At 46.2% G+C, this 23,069-nt stretch overlaps 1 protein-coding gene across 1 annotated transcript; it reads right to left on the minus strand.

The window, feature by feature from the left end:
* Positions 1-11,005: 11,005 nt before the first annotated feature.
* Positions 11,006-19,933, minus strand: LOC120031334 (zinc finger protein 407-like). The gene is made up of 2 exons (XM_038977040.1): positions 16,278-19,933; positions 11,006-11,124 (listed from the first exon to the last, which is right to left on the minus strand). Exons 1-2 carry the CDS (start codon positions 19,870-19,872, stop codon positions 11,006-11,008), a joined length of 3,714 nt encoding a protein of 1,237 aa, XP_038832968.1. The 5' UTR covers positions 19,873-19,933.
* Positions 19,934-23,069: the final 3,136 nt, after the last annotated feature.

Genomic DNA, 23,069 nt, shown 5'->3' on the forward strand with positions numbered 1-23,069 from the left:
TTCCCCAAATTAATTTTGTTGTTGTTGTTGAAATGACGAGAAAACAACGATTCAACCAGTGGGCCCAGTGGGAACTATTGGATGGTTAGTCAACAAAGCACCAGACCGGCTCACGATAACGACAGACTCACTGAACGTCGGTCTCTCCTCACAGACAACAAACTGACATTATGATTCCTGACGAGACAGTTCACCTTCCCCCAGTCAAATAAAAACACTGCAAGTGTACTTTCTGTGAGGGAGGATGAGTCGATTTAGTAAAACGGAGGTCCGTTCCCGAGTGTGACAGACGCGGGGCCAGAGTGTGTGTGACAGAGTGAGAGGGGATCAGACTCTGTCCCATCCTAACCAGGACTACACTCAGACACAAAGCGCTCCACACACACACACACACACACACACACACACACACACACGTCCCATCCACTCCTCTCCCCTGTCAGGGTAGGGCCACCACAGAGCAGGTACATCAGCTCAATTATGATGATGGCAATGAGTGATTGCATTTAGTCTCTCACCCATTTTAATAAGGCTGGGCCATCACAGAAGGAGGGAGAGATGGAGGGAGAGAAGGAGAGAGAGAAAAGGAGAGAGAATTATGAAAGTCCATGGAGAATAAGAGCACCTCCTCCCAGCTGCCCACTGCACTGAGGCTAGGAAACACTGTCACCACCGATAAATCCACGATAATCGAGAATTTCAATGAGCATTTCTCTACGGCTGGCCATGCTTTCCTCCTGGCTACCCCAACCCCGGCCAACAGCTCCGCACCCCCCGCAGCAACTTGCCCAAGCCTCCCCAGCTTTTCCTTCACCCAAATCCAGATAGCAGGTGTTCTGAAAGAGCTGCAAAACCTGGACCCCGTACAAATCAGCTGGGCTAGACAGGATCTGGAGATCCTCTTTCTAAAATTATCCTCCGCCATTGTTGCAACCCCTATTATTGGTCTGTTCAACCTCTCTTTCGTATCGTCCAAGATTCCTAAAGATTGGAAAGCTGCCGCGGTCATCCCCCTCTTCAAAGGGGGTAACACTCTAGACCCAAACTGTTACAGACCTATATCCATCCTGCCCTGCCTTTCTAATGTCTTCGAAAGCCAAGTAAACAAACAGATCACTGACCATCTCGAATCCCACCGTACCTTCTCCACTGTGCAATCCGGTTTACGAGCTGGTCACGGGTGCACCTCAGCCACGCTCAAGGTCCTAAACGATATCATAACCGCCATCGATAAAAGACAGTACTGTGCAGCCGTCGTCATCGACCTGGCCAAGGCTTTCGACTCTGTCAATCATCACATTCTCATCGGCAGACTCAACAGCCTTGGTTTCTCAAATGACTGCCTCGCCTGGTTCACCAACTACTTCTCAGATAGAGTTCAGAGTGAAATCGGAGGGCCTGTTGTCCGGACCCCTGACAGTCTCTATGGGGGTGCCACAAGGTCCAACTCTCGGGCCGACTCTTTTCTCTGTATATATCAATGATGTCGCTCTTGCTGTGGGTGATTCCTTGATCCACCTCTATGCAGACGACACCATTCTGTATACATCTGGTCCTTCTTTGGACACTGTGTTAACAAACCTTCAAACAAGCTTCAATGCCATACATCACTCCTTCCGTGGCCTCCAACTGCTCTTAAACGTTAGTAAAACTCAATGCAAGCTCTTCAACCGATCGCTGCCCGCACCCGCCTGCCCGACTAGCATCACTACTCTGGACAGTTCTGACTTAGAATATGTGGACAACTACAAATACCTAGGTGTCTGGCTAGACTGTAAACTCTCCTTCCAGACTCATATTAAGCATCTCCAATCCAAAATGTAATCTAGAATCGGCTTCCTATTTCGCAACAAAGCCTCCTTCACTCACACTGCCAAACATACCCTCGTAAAACTGACTATCCTACCGATCCTCGACTTCGGCGATGTCATTTACAAAATAGCCTCCAACACTCTACTCAGCAAACTGGATGCAGTCTATCACAGTGCCATCTGTGTTGTCACCAGGGTATACTACCCACCACTGTGACCTGTATGCTCTCGTTGGCTGGCCCTTGCTACATATTCATCACCAGACCCACTGGCTCCAGCTCATCTATAAGTCTTTGCTAGGTAAAGCTCCGCCTTCTGGTCACCATAACAACACTCACCGTAGCACTCGCTCCTCTAGGTATATCTCACTGGTCATCCCCAAAGCCAACACCTCATTTGGCCGCCTTTCCTTCCAGTTCTCTGCTGCCAATGACTGGAACGAATTGCAAAAATCGCTGAAGATGGAGACTTATATCTCCCTCACTAAATTTAAGCATCAGCTATCTGAGCAGCTTACCGATCGCTGCAGCTGTATGTAGCCCATCTGTAAATAGCCCATCCAACTACCTACCTCATCCCCATATTGTTTTTATTTACTTTTTTGCTCTTTTGCACACCAGTATTTCTACTTGAAATATCATCTGCACATCTATCACTCCAGTGTTCAATTGCTAAACTGTAGTTACTTCGCTACTATGGCCTATTTATTGCCTTACCTCCTTACTCCATTTGCCCACACTGTATATAGATTTTTCTATTGTGTTACTGACTGTACGTTTGTTTATCCCATGTGTAACTCTGTGTTGTTTTTTGTTGCAATGCTTTGCTTTGTCTTGGCCAGGTTGCAGTTGTGAATGAGAACTTGTTCTCAACTGGCCTACCTGGTTAAATAAAGGTGAAATACATTTTTTAATAATTTAAAAAAGAGAGAGAGAGAGGGAGAGAGAAGGTGAAAGACAAAGACATAGGGAGAAAGTGAGAAGGAGAGAGAGATAGGAAGGGGAGGAAGAGACAGGCGATGGATGGGTGGCTCATCACTAGCCAGCTAACAGCATCCCAGATGCCTCCTGGATGGTATCAAACATCTTCACAGTGAACTCGCCATGAAATAATCTATACCTACAGGAAGTCAATTAAAAAGTGTCAGGGGAGATTAAAAGCAGCATGACAAGCTTGTCACTGGGCCACGTGTTCACCTGGTGGCACCATGGTGTGTGTGTGTGTGTATATATGTGTGTGTGCGCATGGTAGGGGGACCAACCGCTCTCCGGCATCACTGAACCCCCTTTTAAAAGCCCCCTCATGCATATTTAAAAGGCCCTCAGCAGCCGGGCAGCTCCGACACAAGTTTGCAAACCAGCGTAATGTGCCTGTTTGTACTGAGAGGGGGCTCACTCCGGATATCAATTAACTCAAACGCTGTCACTCTGATTGCCCTCTCAATGGAGGGACATCCCATTCCCCTCTACACTTCAACTCAGCTTTGTGTCAACCCACACAGTGCCATCCATCTCTCACACTTCCGCTCATCCTCCCCTCCTCTCTCTCTCCTCCTGGCCTCCCTCCTCCCTCACTCCCTCTATCTTTATCAACCCATCTCCTTCTTGCCCCCTTTCCCCTCACTCCCACCGCCCTCTTTCTCTCTCTCTCGCCCCCCCCCCCCCCTCCCTCTCTGTCTCTCCGTCTCTCAAGCAGCAGTAACTGAATGCACAAATTACTCTCCCCTCCACCTTTAACTCCCACTAAATCTTTCCCCTTTTCCACTTTGCTGAGCCGGGATATTTTATTCCTCCATCAAATATGCATCCCATTAATTAAGTTAAATTACTCCTGACTGCCAAATATCCCCTGCCCCAATGGGTGTCAACACAGAAATGCACGAATGTGAACCTGCAATGACACGGCCGCACACTTAAACATGAGTTACAGCCTTCCTCAGCTTCTATCCGCGGGCATATTACCAGACACTTCAGGAGTGCTGGAATTAAGCACTGTTCTCTCCTTCCCCTCCCGGCGTTTAATAAGTGCACAGTGGATGACACACACACTTTTGACAAAGAGAGGGACTGATATTTTAATTATACACTTTTTTCTCTCCGTTCTCTCTCCCTCTCCCTCTCTCCTCCTCATCTTTTAATTGCTGTTGTTAATCACTCATTAACCCCCCCCCCCCCCCCCCCCCCCCCGTTGGTGTGCAACTCCTACATCTACCTACGACAGGATTAGCTCAATGGAATCAACCCGCTTGGCTTTTATCTCTCGAACAAGGGATTTCTTCCTTTTTAAACGAGGAGATTTGTTTCTGAGCCACAGCAGAGATGTTTGTTCTTCCTGTGCATTAACTGCATTTAAAATATTTGATGGTTGCAACTAAACACACCTTCGTTCAACTTACAGACATCCCCATAATGCCTAAGGGCATGTGTTATTGTGTGCAATTTGCGGTCCCCTGACACCAACACACAAGGAGAGCAATGCACGGGTGATATCTATCTCACGTACTTTCTCTCCCTCTCCTCATATTCCTCTCTCTATCTCTCTCGACCCTCTTCATCTTCCTTCCTTCCTTGCTTCCTCTCTCTCTCTCTCTCTATTTTGTCACCATTCTCACCCCAGACATCGCCATAGGAGCTGTTTTGTTGTGTATAAAACTACGTCGAGACAGCAGGTCCACTCGTCTCTTCTGGTGAGATGGAGGTCCCTGTGTGATTGGGAGTGACGTGTGCCGGACAGGCACCAAGCAGGGGGGGGGGGGGGGGGGGGGGGACGTACTCACAAGGACATTGAGCCTTTGGGATCTAGCCAAGTCTCCCTTTCACTCAGAGCGAAGGCCAGAAGAGAATGACAATCATGGATTGTCTGGATATTTAAAGGATATCTTGAACAGACTTTTCCAAAATGTCTAAGCGAACCAGTAAAGCATGCCATTTCAGAGGGGAGCATTTTGCGCTTACCGTACAACAAGGCTGCGATCAGACAAACCCTTCCATCAATCTCTCTCATAATCATAACCCAACGCAGCTTTCTACGCAACTTTTCGTTGTACAACACGGTACAGTGTAGCAGGGCCAATTGACTCCAACAGGCCCATCCAAACTCAGCCGGTGACAATGCAGCCACTTTTGCTGATGTGATGACCAAGCCAGCCCTCCAGTGTATGTGCTGAGTTAGCTGCTTTAGCTAAAACACTGATCTTGCCGTTTATGGCGTCTGGCTTTGTTTGTTTTTGTTTGATTAAAAGGGGAATGTTTTGATGTTAAAGCCCCTCAGCCCCCATTTCGAGGCCACTAAAGAGCGAGCAGGACCTCGACCGTTAAGTGTCTGAGGATCTTACTAAGAGGTGGGCCTAATAGGATGGATAAGCTCAGAAAGAGAGAGTACGTATGCTAGATACAAAAAGAGACGCACAGTTGGGCCCATTCAGCCAATACAAAAACATACTCACAAATATGAGTCTGACACAGCATTTTCCACCTAAAGTGTCACTTGAAGCATACATCTAGTATTGGAAAAGAGGTTTGGGGTCACATTACTAAGAGTACCATTACTAAGTTTTGATTAACAGGTCTAGACTGATCCCGGCTCACAGAACAAAGATGCTCATGAAATTATTTAATATTTCCTCAATAACTGCATGCCGAATACCAGCATATAGGTCAGTGGAATATACTGTAGAATCTAACGCAAACTGACTGTGAAATATATACGAACTGTGTTGCATATTGTATACGACTATTAAAGATACTGCCCTGTCGTGGCTTTAGTATGTGTGTGTTTGTGTGTTTGTGTTCCTTTCTGCGAAAACATTCATTTTACAAACATCAGCCCAAGGCTACTAAACACATCCAATCTATTAGGGTGTGCTTTATCATGTTATAGCGGGCTAACGGGCTGTAAAGCTGTCCCGGTCATAAAGAGCGATCGCGGCGCACACAGTGAAGTCAGAAACAGAACCCCGAGCTCTCCGAGCAGACGGACCCCTCCTCGTTATCATCCAAACAGCTCAGTCACATATTTAACCTTTCTAGACCAGCCTTTCTGCATTCTTTTCCAAATGACCTTTAGCGCTACTTATTTCATTTCCGGATAATGCCGCACTAAATAAAGTTAAGCGAATCAAAGCAAAATGTGTTTGTTTTGGTCGATAAGGATCGCGCACGCTAACTGACGTGATGGTGAAGATGGGTAGCAAAACAGTAAACATTGAGACTTCTTTTAATGTAGATAAATGCCATGTGTGTTTCTGATGGGGGGGAAGGAATTATTTTTCATATAAAAAAGGACAACATGACCTAAAAAAGCACACAAAAAATCCTGAGTTTGGTACAGGCGATTCAATCAAGATACAAGCTCATTTAGAAGCTTTTTCAGAACGGTTGCAAATGAATTATGCAAACATAACGCGGCTCGTGGTTTCTGGCTTGTTGAGAGTAAATATTCAATGTTTACATCTGTTGTGTGATAATTAATTCAGTATTTTTGCATTTCCATTTCGCTCCGCGTGCACATGGGTGGGTGATCCTTTTCGTTCACACGAACCTATATAATTTACTAAGGCAATGAGCTTTCAAATGTCGTCTCTTCACATAAGTACAGAGCTATAGCCTGGGTGTTGTACTTTCAGACACAATCCAAAGCCTTAACAGTGAGAGAGAGCGCTTCACACCAGAGTGGAAATCCGATGAAGTCGCTAATACACATGATGATTAAGTGTAACTCAAATACCGACTGTGTTGTTCACCGACCTGACAGGCCGTAATTTCCTGTATTATATTCGCCGGTTTTAATTGCACGCCACCAACACCCCTCTGACACGTTATGAAGCGATGATGTACAATTATTTTGGGGGGCGGAGAGATCAGGGGGGAGTGACGTTGTAACCCTCCTCATCGGGATCCCAACCATTAACACCGAAAAATAGTCTGAGTTAAAACCAGATTCTGTTTGAGGATTAAAGAGTATCACATCAGGGAGGAAGAGGGGTGGGAGTGGTGGTGGGGGGGGGCACACAATGGAGGGGCTGAGTTAAGTGACGGCTTTCTCTGGATAAGCAGAGCGCTAAGATGCTCCTCTCCTGTCAAGGCCCGGACTCTCACACACACACACACACACACACACACACACACACACACACACACACACACACACACACACACACACACACACACACACACACACACACACACACACACACACTGGTACAGGCCTGGGCATTAAGACATATTACAGAGGATGAGCTGGGGAAGGGAGGGGAGGGTGGAACTGAACTGATGGGGCTATTCTGGGACCAGCAGAAGACACACTCACAGACGGGGAGACACAAAAGCCTGACACGAGCCAGCCCCATCCTGTTCCATTCAAATCACATGACACCAACATGAAACGATGACTAAATATACTCACTCCGGACTCGGCTACTAAGTCAACGGAGGGAGAGGGGGAAAAAGACCTCTCAGATACCGAAAAGACGGACAACTTTTTGGGGGGGAGATGAAGAGAGAAACCGTTAAAGTTTAAACTAGAGCTAGTTGACAGGTAGTTCATACTATAGTGGCCGTCTGGCCGATATGATATTATAGAACCAGGTCCAATGGGAAGACCATCCAGGATGTTGTTAATACTTCCAACGACTTGGCCCCCAGATATTAAACCAATGCTTCACAGCGTTTAGACTCCTGATGCATAATTTAACACGTACAAACAGCACTGGCCGTCCATGGCATCTTTGGGGAGGGTGAGGCGAGAGCAGTGGGGCGATGGGGGGGAAGGGGTACGGGTAAGGGATGCTGAAATGCTGAATCCAGAGCCTTTTGGGAGGAGAGAACATGATGGAGGAGAGGAAGGGAGTGCTCATTAAATGGCCTAGGCCCACTGTGGACCTGACTCACACCACACACAGAGAAAAGACAAGAACCAGCCTTGTGTTTAAAAGGCTTTTTTTTACCAATTAAATACAGTATGAGGAATCTTGTCGTACTGTATGTGCTAGGGAGGCAATTTGTGTTTTTCTGCTGTTTTTGCAGGTTATGTTTTTATGGCCAGCTTAGGACTACATCAATCAGTTAGAAGATGTCATTGCTGCAAGATTCAGTATTTTAATTCTTAAAAGTCGAAGCCGGTGGTGGGGGGGGGGGGGGGGGGGGGGTCTGAGTTGACATATGGAATTGTTTTAAGATGGTCATACCATGGATCATTTAGCGATTTCATTTTGTATTCTAGGGCCCCTTTAGGTATCAAAAAAATATATGTAAAAAAACGATTTGAAAATATTGAATTTGGTCTTTACTACTATTGCCCATAGAAACGCATTGAATAACACTTTCATAAATGGCAAAAAAGTCAGTCGCAGGGGTCTAAGGCACTGCATCAGAGTGTTTGAGGCGTCACTACAGACCCGAGTTCGATCTGGGGCTGCGTCTCAGCCGGCCGTGACCGGGAGACCCATGAGGCGGCGCACAATTGGCCCAACATCGTCCGGGTAAGTGGAGGGCTTGGCCGGCCGGGATGTCCTTGTCCCATCGTGCTCTAGCAACTCCTTATGGCGGGCTAGGTGCAGTGCACGCTGACTCTGGTCGCCAGTTGTACAGTGTTTCCTCCGACACATTGGTGCGGCTGGCTTCCGGGTTAAGCGAGCAGTGTGTCAAGAAGCAGTTCGGCTTGGCAGGGTCGTGTTTCGAAGGACGCATGGCTCTCGACCTTCGGCCTCTCCTGAGTCCGCACCGGAGTTGCAGCGATGGGACAAGACTAACTACCAATTGGATACCATGAAATTGGGGAGAAAAGGGGGTACAAAATAAATAAAAAATATATTAAAAAAACTTGCTGTAAAAAGCAGAGGATATCAGCTAAGAGACATGTCACTCTGAAGGACAAGAAAGACACAACGAAAGAGAGAGGAACCGAAACAGAAAAGAAGAGAGAGTAACTGTTAGTTAAAAGAAGGGATAGAGAGAGAGAGAGTGTAAAGGCATGGTGTACACACAACACAGCCTACCTATACTGAACAGCCCTCTCCCAGCCTTCTCACGTTTGATTGGCAGCTGGGTCAGAGGTGCCTATCTGTCCTGGCCTTGATTTGCATTTGTTAATTAAATGCCACAACAATATGATCTTTAACTATCAACAACTTCCCAGAGTCCTCTGCGGAGACGAGCAGCCCTCCGCGGCTCTCGGCTCAACTAAAGTGAGGTGGACAGCAGAGGGGCACCGCATCCATTTGGGGGCGTCTCAATCGTTAGCGCACAGTGTCAAAAGCGGGTAATATTCGCAGCCACAGAGTTCACCGGGTGGGGGAGGCGCCAAGCGCAGGGAAAAAAGACCACACACGTGTTTAGATTGAGTTAAACAACGCTGCTGCTCCTCCTCAACATTCTAACGAGAGCAGGATGAGCTCACTCTGTGATCGTAATGGGAAATGGATGAACAGACTACTGGTTAACGTTACATTGGCTTGTCTCGCAAAGCAGGGAAGCCATGTAGAACCATAGAAATAGAATTACTGATGAATGTTCCAGTCAAATTGCCATGGTCTGAGGGGCTTTGTACGTGCCAGGAATTGTATCTCTGGGTGTAAAACCACCCCATTTTGCTTAAACGTATGAATTTCAATTTTGTAGTGCCAGAAACGTCGGTCGAGTGAACTTAAACGAACGCTTCTGCTATTGTAATCAAGATGATAAATCGTAATAACGAGAAACGATTTCATTAGATAAAGAGGGTTTTGTTTCGCAAAATATCACCTCACCCAGTGGGTGTAACAGAATGCCTAATGGCCAGCCTACATTGTAATCTCACTTTCTAGGTCAGCCCAAACCCGAAAAGGGGAAATTGCATTAACTGAGACACGAACAACCATTAGCAACAGCTCTGCATTCAGATTAACCACCAATACGTAGGCCTATATTATCTCATCTGAATAATTTGGGAAGAGAGAGTGTGGTTACTTTGGCCTTAATGAGGGTGTTTCTGGTCTGTTCTTTGTTTGCTGCTCTTTAGTCAAGAGGAAAGTTGCCCCGGTGATCAGTCAGTAGTGGGCGCGGGCGCACACACACACACAGGGCCGATTTGTCACCAGTGTCTGGCTCAGGCGGGAGATAGCTCCTCCATCCGCCATGATTTGTGAAACCAGAAGCAGTATTTAGTAGACTCATTTAAAGGCAGTCAGGCACATTGGAGAACTGCGTTCTCTCTGTCTGTGTCTCTGTCTGTGTGTGTGTGTGTGTGTGTGTGTGTGTGTGTGTGTGTGTGTGTGTGTGTGTGTGTGTGTGTCTGTGTGTGTGTCTGTGTCTGTGTCTGTGTCTGTGTCTGTGTCTGTGTCTGTGTCTGTGTCTGTGTCTGTGTGTGTGTATATTCTCTTGGTCAAAGCCCAAACACATTTATAGCACTCGGGGATAAGGCTTTAGCTGGAGGGCTTGTGAAACATGAGCCTTTTTCCTCATTAGAGGTAGCTGTGTTTAACAAAATCCGTTTGCCTTTCTGTAAAACGTTTGTGAACGGCGGCGACAAATAAACACGTTCATTCCACTCGACCGTGGCAGAAAGAAGAAGAAAAAAAAAAACATAGCGACCGAACTAAACTGAACACATTTAAACAAACAGTTTACACAGAAGCATGGAGGGGGACTAAATAACTACACGTCTTCGTCTATGTATCACATAGCCGCAGAGAACGTGGTACAAGCTGAAGATCCTGCTATTTGGTCCATTTCCAAATGACACAGAAACACTCCTACGTGTCCATTTGAACACAGTAAGATGGTAGGAAGATCAAGCATAGGAACGAAACTGACTGAACTGAACTTGGCCTAAACGCAGTGCTTCTGTGGCCGTAGGAAAGAGACGCAGAAGCATTTTACGTTGAGTTTATGGGCTTAGCCCTACGCTGTTGCGCTATAATGTTGACTATGGTGAGATATGACAGATTGTATTGAAACGTATCACAATAAGAGAGGAAATAATGGTTTGCCGAGCAAGAGGGTCTTTTTCTTGTGATCCAACCTAAATGGCAAAAAATGACTTAAAAACCCAATAAGACCGTAGCAACGTAAAAGGAAAACAAGCGTTTCTTCTTAAGTTCAGATAGTACCTTGCCGTTTCATTCCGTTTAGGACCTTTTTTCTTCCGTTTGGAACTTAACGAACACAACCCGGACATCCCCAGTTAAAAAGGTAGTGACTAGTCACTGACTGTGTTACTCACCCACAGATGTGGCACTTGTACTCTCTCATGCCCAGATGTCTCTTCACGTGGTTCCTGGCGTCACCCAGCTGGGCGGTGGCAAAGCTGCAGATTTTGCACTTGAACGGCTTCGATCCTGCAGAACAATAAGTGAAGTCAATTTATCCTACTTTATGTATTGGAAAAAATACACAAATGATTATAAACAGTATAATAAAAAGAAAGGAGTGGTTGTAGACGTAGGGGTGAAGGTAGAGACGAGCTATAATGCAGGGGGAGGGGACATTCTTTAATAACATTCAAACAGAAAGATCTTTGCACAATTGCAGAGATGGTGACACTGTGAACGATGACGTGGTGAATTCTTGTTGTTAGTCAGGTTGTTGAAATCTGGAATATTGTTAACAGCTACTGTACCACTTTACTGCCCAAGATTGACTGTAAAACAACCAGACGGCCTGAGTCCAGGACATACATCAAAACTATGAAATAAGATGGTTGAGGGAATGCCAAAAGTGTGCAAAGCTGTCATCAAGGCAAAGGGTGGCTACTTTGAAGAATCAAAAATCTAAAATATGTTTTGGGTTACTACATGATTCCATGTGTTATTACATAGTTTTGATGTCTTCACTATTATTCTACAATGTAGAAAATAGTACAAATAAAGAAATACCCTTGAATGAGTAGGTGTGTCCAAACTTTTGACTGGTACTGTAAAAGAAAACACAAGCTCCTACAGTGAGTACATGGCTTTTCTCTCCTTCAATCTCCTCTCTATCTTTCCCCGTCACTCTCTCCATCTCTCTCTTACCTACTCTTCCTTCCTTTGCTTCTGGATGCATAAATTGGATACCAAAGGTCAGGCAGAATACGTAAATCAATTTTGTGTGCACTCACTACCACGTTCCATCATTAAAAGCGTTAATCACTCTGCCTGGCTTTGCACGGAGGTTTCCTTCTAATCATTGTCATTAATAAATGGGGAGGGTGGGGTGGCGCTGGCGTTTGAGAGAGGGGCACAGTCTCTGCCCGCCATTTGTCATTTAAGAGCAGCAGAGCGAGAGAGGGGGCTGGTATGGATCGTCAGCGCCCATGATGGCTAGAAGGGACACCACACCCTAGGCTAATAGAACACACTGACTGGGGAAGGCCTATTCAATCAAACAAGCGCTGCAGCATGCCACAGAATAGTACTGCAGACAGACTAGGGCCAGGTCCCATGCAGACAGACTAGGGCCAGGTCCCATGCAGACAGACTAGGGCCAGGTCTCATGCAGACAGACTAGGGCCAGGTCCCATGCAGACAGACTAGGGCCAGGTCCCATGCAGACAGACTAGGGCCAGGTCCCATGCAGACAGACTAGGGCCAGGTCCCATGCAGACAGACTAGAGCCAGGTCCCATGAAGACAGACTAGGGCCAGGTCTCATGCAGACAGACTAGGGCCAGGTCCCATGCAGACAGACTAGGGCCAGGTCCCATGCAGACAGACTAGGGCCAGGTCCCATGCAGACAGACTAGGGCCAGGTCCCATGCAGACAGACTAGGGCCAGGTCCCATGCAGACAGACAAGGGCCAGGTCCCATGCAGACAGACTAGAGCTGCAGTTCTCCAGTATGACAAACCAATCTGACTGGGAACCTCCTATAAAATACTCGCTATGCATGTTTTTTTTTTTTTTTTTTTTACAATCCTTTCTCCCAGTGAACATCCCAAGACGCATTGCAATATTTATTTCAGGGGCAGCCGCTGATTTGATTAAGCACTTTGTGTAGATTACTAATTCGTTCATACACGGTTCACTTGCCGCGAACTGGAAGTACGACACGTTGAATTTTAAGCTTGTAACGAAGATTGAAAGGCAAGCGCGTGCTAACAAGGTCTGCAAACAGACGAGGGAGGGGCGTTAACACATGAGCGCCGGTGAATCGGGCCTCTTCATTTAGCCTCGACACACACACCCCTATGATGCGCACCCAAAACGAACATACAAATACACACACTCCCACACACACAGACACGCGCCCAAGCCGAGGTGAAGCAAGAGACAGGCGTAGAGGGAGAGGATCTGGCCAGATGGCTGTGTGAGTGAGTATGAGACATGGCAGGAGGAGAGAGATGTGGTATTCCTCCCTTCCCACATCTCATCAAATTAATACACCACCACTCCACTTAAACAGCCTCCATGAAACTGAAATTGACCATCAATGCAGTGTCATGTTAAATTAATATTGCCAACCACAATGTGGCTCCCTCATCCCAGATGAGATGGGTAATGACTAATTCATTTCCTTGAGAACCCTCCCGCAATGTTTAACCCTCTCTCTCGCTCGCTCTATCCACCCTCATCCTCACCTCTCCCATATCTAAAGCCTTACTTGTTAGCCTAATTTTCGGAATGTTAAAGGGATACTTCAGGATTTTGGCAATGCTAGCAGATACCCATAGACTTCTAGTCATTGCGTTAACGCTAGTTAGCATTAGCTTGCACAACTACCTCTAACTTCCTTCACACTGGACACAGAGACATAAACATGGTATCCACGAGTTCATCTGACTCTGGGGAATTAGATAAAGGTCATCGTTGCCAAAATCCTGAAATACCGCTTTGAAAACGGCAAACCCCGTTTTAAAACATATTCAAAGGGACATATTTTTTCCCCAGGGTTGAATATTCCATCAAATATCGTGGGAACATAATATCCATGTCTGTCTACCACCCCAAGATAAACTTTTTTTATCAAGAGAGGCCCGGTCAGACATCATACAGCCAGACCAACACATACAAACCAAGCTCCTGTAACTAGCTTTTATACACCTTCAGAAGCTCATTGTGTGTGTGTGTGTGTGTGTGTGTGTGTGTGTGTGTGTGTGTGTGTGTGTGTGTGTGTGTGTGTGTGTGTGTGTGTGTGTGTGTGTGTGTGTGTGTGTGTGTGTGTGTGTTAGAGAGAAAGAGTGTGTGTGGTGATTATGTGTGTGTGCCCATTACTTCAACCCACCCCAGGCCTCAGAAGGTCAGACAGCTCTCTCAAGTGAAAAAGTGACCAATTTAGCTCAAAATGCAAATCCAGTTGCATCCTCATTGGCAAAAAAAATCTCTTTTTTTTTCAGGGGACAAATTGACAAATATGCGTGCAGCCTCCCACCATCTCCTGATTTCACTGATTAATCAAGTAAATAAAATCTTGGCTTAATTAAAACCATCTGGACGTGCTCCCAGTCCAAACACTGGCGGACCCCACAGTCCTGCTCCACAGCACTGGAAGAAGTGTACACGATAAATGACCACATACAAATAGAGAATAACTCAATGTTATGAGGGAACTTAGCAATAATAATAACTAGCATAAGCTGTCAAAATGCTAAGAAATAGGTGCATTCTACAAATAGGCGACAAAAAAATGAGCAAACTCATAAATAAAATAGATAATTCAATCGAAAAAGCCACCTAAAAAAAATAACGCCAATACTCGATCGAGACCTCCAAATGTGCCCTTGACTTTGATAAACACATCTTCTTAAAGTGTCACTGTTTTCATTTGCTTAAGTAACACTTTTCCTCAGCTGGACCCAGAGTAATGGTGTTGTTTACATGGCAACATGAAATGCTGTAGTAGGCTCATAAACGGATATTACAGATTCAACAAATATCCCGCAAAGGATACATCAAAATGTTGATCATTGGGCCTCATAATCCTTCTCTTATTCACGTTGTCCGTCCTTTCAGACTACTCAACTGTACAACAAACAGAATTGCAATTCAGTCTTACTGTACAGTGTGTGTGTCTCTCCGCATACCACGTAAACACAAAGTGTGGTTTTGTTGAGCCATAGAGACAATGAGGCGAATGCCAAAGTAAAGACAGTTAGTTGCTCTGCTTGTATGCTTTTATTTTGCGGATATAATCAATAGCAGGACGTATCCCAGCGAAACAGAGCATTTGCCAACCTGAACCAGTTTGCAATGGTGAGACCATGGTGACTCTTCCCCTATATTAGAAGTTGAGAGGTCATCACAAACAGAAGTAGTCCTAATCATGTCGTCTCGGTGATGGGTGAGGGCACACACTTAGAGAAAGCAGCAGCAGCAGCAGCCTGAGTATGTGAGTATTCTGACCCACATGACCAGACTACCATAGTGCGTCGTGGCAGCACTCTCATTGACTTTGCTACTGGCAACCTCTCCGTCAACTCTCCACACATCTTAACACTCCTCGGCCATTAGTCAGTCACTCCACACACACAGAGAGAGACACAAGACACACACAACCTCAGACACACAGACACATAATCCACCCAGACCCGACCATAGAGCTCTGTCTGTACTCCAATTAAAGTCCCATTAAAGTTTGGGCTGAAAGGGGGACGGACGGGAGGAAGCAGAGAAGGGCATTTATTGATGGCGCCCTCACTTCTCATTCCTACATTAAGTTGATTTTAAAAGCAATTAATACACATGGTCAGGGAAGAGTAATGGAGCGCCCTCTATTCTTAACCCGCCGGACATTCCCCAGTCATAGACCTGACCAGCCGAACCCTGATTTGCATTATAAATGACAAGATAAATCTTAATGGATTGAGGATAATCAGCTCACCATGTAGGCTGACACACACACACACACACAAATTACACATACAAACACACACACACACACACACACACACACACACACACACACACACACACACACACACACACACACACACACACACACACACACACACACACACACACACACACACACACACACACACACACAAGGGAAATTAAGAGCTTTGAATACGCCTGCATTGATTATTTTAAATTATTAGCCCACCTCTCTTTGGGTCTCCAATGCTTTTAGCCTGAGCTTTAACACATTTACAGAGACTTATTGACTATAATTACAACTGAGTCTTGGTAATGGACACATCAATTATGAGTCGCACATGTCTTTGACCAGGCGGTGCACAGGGAATCCTAATCCGTAGTCCATTAGCATCTCTCCTACTGCAGCTCAGTCTTTACCTTCTCCTTTTCTCCAACGCGAACCATGTCTCTCCTCTGATACCTGGCCTGGCCCTAATATAGGCTAGACCCCAGTATCTCAAAACCTGATTTCCAACGCATGCAATGATTGACACTGCTGGTCAATTCTAAGTGGGGAATACACTGTATAATAACACCTATGAATAGTAGTGATGCAGTTATCAATAACTTTATAATAACTCATAAAAAAACGAAATATGTATCATTAAAAAAACTATATCAGTGAAGGTTTTCAAATAAGTGTTTTGGGAGACAACGTACCTGTGTGTGTGCGGATGTGCGCCAGGAAGGCCATGGAGTTGCTGCTCTTACACACCTTGCCGCAGTGCTTGCACACGCTGCCCTGGTTCTCCTCGCGCTCGCGGTTGATCTGCTCCGTGTCCTCCAGGACGTACTTGTTGACCTCGCGCAACAGCTCCTCGTGCTTCTCCTTGATGTGCACGAACAGCTCCTGCTCCGTCTCGAACGGGTCCGTGCACTTCACGCACTTGAAGGTGGCGCCGCCCTCCGGAAGCTCCTCGATGCTGGCCTGCTCGTTGCGCAAGTGAGCGGCGCTGGTCAGATGCTGGTGCAGGTTGCTCTCCGTGTAGAAGGACTTGCCGCACAGCATGCAGTGGAAGTGCTTCTCCTTGGACGGGTGCTTCATGGAGATGTGCACATTGAGGCCGCTCATGCCGTCCGCCATGAAGCCACAGTCCTCGCAGCGGATGCGGGGGTTGGGAGTTAACCCCTTGGACAGACCTGAAGCCCCTACAGGTTTGGTTCTTTTGATCTTCTGAAAACTGCCCGCCCCGGCCAGGCCACTTACAGCCGGGCCAGAGTGGCCCTCAACAGAGTGAGCCATCCGTTGTTCATGCAGAACCAGCTCGGCTTCAGTCAAGGACTTGAGAGGTACGATGCAAGCGTCGAACGGCAGCGCCCTGGCGAGCTGTTTCTCTGGGTAAGAGATGTCAGGTTTCTCATCTGCCATCTCAACGTCGTCGTCGGAACAGACTGGCTCTGGCGCTGCCTCGGCCCCTTCCTTCTGGCCTTCCTCAGGCGGTGATATGGTGATTTCTGCTGGTGCTTCCTGAGGCTCAATTGTACCTGGAGCATCGTTGCTGGCTTGTTCCGAGCCACCACCGGACGCCTCACCAGCCACCTGGATCTCCATGTTTTCCTCAACAACAGTGCCACTAACTTCCACTATTGGAGTTGCATGCTCGTTGCTCAAAACGTCAGAAGTCTGTGTGGGGTTAGTGGTAACATGCTCGGTGTATGTGGGCTGGTCTGTAGCTGGGTCTGTGGGTTGCTCTGTATCGGTGATAGGGGGCTGGTCTGTGATGTTGGGCTGGTCTATGTCAGTGATGTTGGGCTGATCTATGTATTTGGATTGGTCTGTATCTGTGTTAGTGGGTTGGTCTGTATCAGTGCAAGGGGGCTGGTCCTTGTCTGTGTCGTTGGGCTGGTCTGTGTCTGTAGGTTGGTCTGCATCTGTGTCTGTGGGTTGCTCTGCATCGATGATAGGAGGCTGGTCTGTGTCTGTGTTGTTGGGCTGGTCTGTGTCTGTGGGCTGGTCTGCATCTGTGTCTGTGGGTTGCTCTGCATCGATGATAGGGAGCTGGTCTGTGTCCGTGTTGTTGGGCTGGTCTGTATCTGTGTCTGTGGGTTGGTCTGTGTCTATAATGTTAGGCTGGTCTGTAGTTGTGTCTGTGTTAGTGGGCTGCTCCATGTCTGTGTCAGGGGGCACTGAAGGGGAAGGATCCTCAGTGCGAGCATTGTTGTCACCATCAGGGTCAGCTCTGTTCCCCAGCTCCGTGGCCTCCTCCTCCGGCTGCGCCAGGTCTTTCGCCACGAAGCTCTCCAGGTTCTCTAGGTAGACCTCACTCTTCTGCTTATGCTTGTCCGTGGAGGCGTGGCGAGACATCTCTCGACGCGTGACCGCATAGTAGCTGCACGCCAGGCACACAAACTCAAAGTCCCGGGTGTGTCTCCTCTTCACGTGGAGGTCGAGGGAGGGAATCGAATGAGCTACGAACTTGCAATGGCTGCAGGAGTTGACCAAGTCGTACTTGCTCTTTTTCGGGCTGCTAACTTGTGCTTTGTCGTCGTCTTGCGACAGCTCTCCTTCTTTGTCCGTGGCCCCTCCCTCTCCTTTGGACCCTCCACTGACTGGACTATTCTGATGTAGAGCCTCAACCTCGCTGGCCTGAGAGCCTGACTCTGTACTCACGACCTGCACTGACGTATCCAGGTCCACTTGGCCATCGCTGCTAGCATCCTCCATGCGTTTAAGGTGCTTCTTTGTGACACAGTGGCGGTCCATGTCGCCTTTCGTCACACAGTTGTAAGAACAAAGCCTGCAGGTGTAGCTGTACTGCCGGCTGTGCTTACGACGAATATGCACGTTTAGATTGGTACTATTGGAGGCGAGAAGTCCACAGTATTCACATGTAGTTGCAGCGGGCCCCTTTGGCCTGCCTCTCCTCCTCTTGGGAGGGATTCTCTCGTCCATGTGCTCTTCCATGTTCTCCAACATGGCTTTCGCAGCCTCAACAGCTTCCTCATTAACATCAGGGTGCAGCTCTCCATCATGTCCGATGACCCCTACAGCCACGTCATCTGTCAGCATGTCGTCACCGACCGCATCTATGCTCACCTTCTCAACGCAGTCCTCAAAGGAGGACCCTGCGTTTTTCTCCTCAGCCACACGCCGGTGGCTCTCCGAGGACACATGTGTGTCCATCCACTCGGATGTCGCGGTGTAGTAGCGGCAGACGTTACAGAGGAAGCGATGCTCGCCATGGCGCTTAAGCCGAGCGTGGCTCTCCAGCAAAGCAGAGTTGCTGACCCTGAATTCGCAACTCCCGCACTGCAGCTGGAACCTGGCACCGAGCGCACGCTTGGATGCCCGGGTCTGAGTCGTCGTGGAGGCAAAGATTTGAGCCTGTTCGGCTGTCTTCTTGTCCATGGGTGACGAGAGGCCAGAGGATTCCCTGCTTTCCGTGACTCGTTTGTTGTGCTTGTTACTAAGACAGTGCTTTTCGTAGTCGCACTTTGCCACACAGGCGTACAAGCAGAATTCACAGAAGTAATTCATCTCCTTGGTGTGGCTTCTCTTGATGTGTGTATCTAGGCTCGGCTTGTCCTTAAACTCGTGACCACAGTAGCTGCAAGCATGTATAGTCTTTGGCTTGGGGCCCCGTTTACCTACCATCTTCTTACCGGGGGTCTTTTCTTGCTCCTCCTCTGCAATCTCCTCTGTAGCTATTGGAGTCACCTTCCTGTCAAAAGTATCTCTCCCTGTCCCTTGTTTCTCAGCAATTTCCTCTTTGGCTATTATTGTAGTCACCTCCCCCTCAGAACCTCCTGCCTCTGTGCCCTGACTCTCTGTGGCATCCTGCTGTCTCTCACTGCTGCTCACTTTCCACTCAGTGTCTCCACCTGCCTTGTAATTTGAACTCCGTGCTGTTGCTCCGGTTGTGGAGCCATCTATTTCAACAAGTACCTCAGCTGAGCTCACAGCCCTGGTCTTTCCTCTACCAGTGTGCTTCCTCTTGGAGTGAATCTTCAAGGAAGTTGGCGTTTTGGCCACAAAGCCACAGATGGGACAGGCACAGCCGTAACATGTCTCCGGGGTAATGTTCACCTCAGCCCGAGGAGGCTGGTCTGACTCCTTCCCATCAGCCACCTCACCGCCGATGTCCTCCTCAATCTCTCCTGTGCTGTCAGCTGTGACATCATCAGGCCTGGGCCTCTTTGCTAGGGAAGGAATTCCTCCACTCTCCATTTCCTCTGTGGAGACACTTCCTGTGTCACCATGATGAGGCACCTTGTCCTCGTTAATTTCCTTCCCTGACCTTAATTCTCTGTCCATGTTAGACACCTCCTGATGCCTTTACATGAGAAGAGGAAATTGGACTCTGTTCCAGCAATCAATTAAGTTATGCTCCTGTTCCTGTAAAGTAACATTTAAGATGGGAAATCTTCATATAATTGACTGTGAAATTAGCTGAACAAAATAATAATCACATAACAATACTGTTTCGTATAACAAAACTGTGTTTCAAATTGTATAGATGGAGTAGGCTACTCAGAGATCATTCTGCATGTACTAAAATGAAGTAGGGCAAACGTAGCTATCGGTCGCCATCTAGTGCTTTTAGAATGAAACTGTTCAATGATAAGGTGGTTGATGTTGGATATTTGCATGTGATCAAATAACTAAATCTAGATAAAAATAACCTAACCCCCAGGGAAAGACAGTGAGTGGTCAGTAGCATAGATTGAAGTAGGTTACAATTAATTAGGCCTAGATTCTATTTACCTCTCCCTTTTAAATCTATTTAACTTCAAAAGATACCTAATTTATAAACATTCTACAATAGACTTTGTACAGCTGATGGTTGACACAGACGAGTCTCCTAAAAACAACTTAGCCGGCTTAGATATTTCACTCTCCCTTCTAGTGACCTATCTATTGTAGTCTACATTTAGGCACCATCTCTCTGGATGTGGTGCCAATCACTTGTGAGAATTTTGGTCAAAATCTCATTGCTATGCAATATCTTTTTCAACCTGATGCCAAAAATATAATTCCCAATTACATGGGACTTCGCCCCACCTTGACATTACATTAACTCATTTTTTGTTCCCCATTTTATGACTACTCTCCTCAAACTTTTAGATACTACGTCAAATGAATTATATGCGTGGTCAAGTGTGGTTCAAAAGTAGGCAATGATTTATTTAAAAAAAATCTAAATTAACTAAACCTGACCTGAACCTCTTCCCACCTGTTCCAGTAGCCAGTCTAGCCACCCTCTCACATGCCTTGCCAGGACACGTCTTCAAAGTATTGATTTATCTCAAGATGGTGTCCAAATTGATGAGAGATTACATGGTATGTATACTAAACAAAAATATAAACACAACATTTTGCTGAGTTACAATTCATATAAGGAAATAAGTGAATAGAAATAAACAAATTAGGCCCTAATCTATGGTTTCACATGACTGGGCAGAGCCGCAGCCATGGTTGGGCATAGGCACACCCACTGGGTGCCAGACCCAGTCAATCAGAATTCGTTTTTCCCCACAAAAGAGCTATATTACAGACATAAATACTCCTCTGCACCAACCAATCCCACAGGTGAAGAAACCAGATGTGGAGTACCTGGGCTGTCGTGGTTACACATGGTCTGCGGTTGAGGTCGGGTGGACATACTACAAAATTCTCTAAAACTATGTTGGAGGTAGCTATGGTAGATAAATTAACATGTAATTATTTGGCAACAGCTCTGGTGGACATTCCTGAAGTCAGCATGCCAATTGCACTCCCTCAAAACTTGAGACATCTGTGGTTTTGTGTTGTGACAAAACGGCTCAATTTAGAGTGGCCTGTTATTGTCCCCAGCACAAGGTGCCCCTATGTAATTATCATGCTGTTTAATCAGCTTGTGATATGCCACACCTGTCAGATGGATGGATTATCTTGTCTAAGGATAAAATGCTCACTAACAGGGACGTAAACATATTTGTCCACAAAATTTGAGAGAAATAAGCTTTGTGCATATGGAACATTTCTGGTATCTTTTATTTTAGCTCATGAAACCAGCAATTAACATTGTGTTTATGTTTTTGTTCAGTGTAATTTAAAGACTTGAAGAAAGTCAGGTGGTTACTGGAGTGAGAAAATACCGTACTAAAGTAGAATCATTAAGGGCATGTTTAATCAGTCAGGGAGTACAATTATCTGACGAACTGTGTTTATCACTTGACAGCCAACCAGGTACATTTCACATATTACTACACGAATTCAAACTTTATTTTCCTGCTGAAGACTCGTTTTTCAGTCCCTTTCTCCACGTTACCCTGGACAGCGGAATGTTAAGCAGAGCTAGGCTCTTTCAACTGGGAGTCCAGCTTTCCTACCTAGTAGCTAACTAGCTTAGCATTAGCTTGCGTTAGCCAGTTACAGCCACGCGGGTCTAACTAGCTAGCTAGCATGGTTGGTCCGGTGGTTATGCATGTACGAGATAGTTAATGTCGACGGTCTGCATATAAATTGGCAACAAAAGGACTAACGTCAGCTAATTTGACGACACTGCTGGTCGGCTATCACACTGGCTAGTTGCTACCAATGCCAGAGTGCTGCCAAAAGTAGCTAAAGTAACCTTAGGTGCGGCAAAACTTCTCAATTTATGGGTCATCCTTCCAAACGTATTTCTAATAATTTGAGAACAAGGGTATCAAGTAATAATCGACTTTTGGGAAATTAGCGTCAAACTAGGTTTGGATGTAGCTATTTGATTTCGACTGGTTCCTATTTGTGTCAAACATCAATCCGATTTATGTTCAAAATATTCATGAAAATTCAGAGGAGCCAGTAATTTAAGCTACGTGAAGCCAGTCCTATCAGATAACAATATTTTCACTGTCGTCCAATGAGTGCGGCATAGAGGTGGGACTTGTTTGCTCTTATGCTCTAAAAACGACGGCAGCACAGAGGCCCAAAAAGGAAGCTAATGTCGACCTTTGAAATATAGGTGTTTGTAAGCTAAACAGTTGCTATACATAAATTGTAAATATCCATAATGCTTTAGGAATTACAGACTCGTATTTAAGTAATCTATATGATGGTAGTTTTAACAGCTTACCTACAATTTCCCCAGTATTCTCAATGTCCGCGCTTTTCCCCCTTGGTCACAAGTGGCGTACCGTAGCACGTACCATACGTCACTCTAGCAAACTGATGCCGTGTTCAGGACAACTCGGAAAGTTCCGATTTAGAAGGATGATGGACACTTCATTTTGGAATTTCATCCGTCATTATATCTTCTCCCGTTTTGGTGGCTTCAATTTTATGTTACTTTGTAACAATAACATTGATAAGATTCCTACAAAAGGATCTGCTGTTCATAGACAATACTTGTTAGCGTGGTCGTTAATATATAAACCATTTTTCCCCGCATAGGTATTTCATTTGGAACAATAAGGATATTTTGTATAGAAACCAGTATTTATTTTTTAAGAACTGGTTTAATAATCATATCCTGCCTGTGAGTCAACTTT

This window comes from Salvelinus namaycush, chromosome 37, assembly GCF_016432855.1.
Source record: "Salvelinus namaycush isolate Seneca chromosome 37, SaNama_1.0, whole genome shotgun sequence".
NCBI classification, from domain to species: domain Eukaryota; kingdom Metazoa; phylum Chordata; class Actinopteri; order Salmoniformes; family Salmonidae; genus Salvelinus; species Salvelinus namaycush.

Bases quoted from the DNA above. Each gene is read 5' to 3' on its own strand.
- LOC120031334 (XM_038977040.1), bottom strand. From the start codon at position 19,872: ATGGACAGAGAATTAAGGTCAGGGAAGGAAATTAACGAGGACAAGGTG. The intron at 11,125-16,277 runs GTACGTTGTCTC...ATTGTTCTGCAG, and splicing joins GCACATCCGCACACACACAG to GATCGAAGCCGTTCAAGTGC.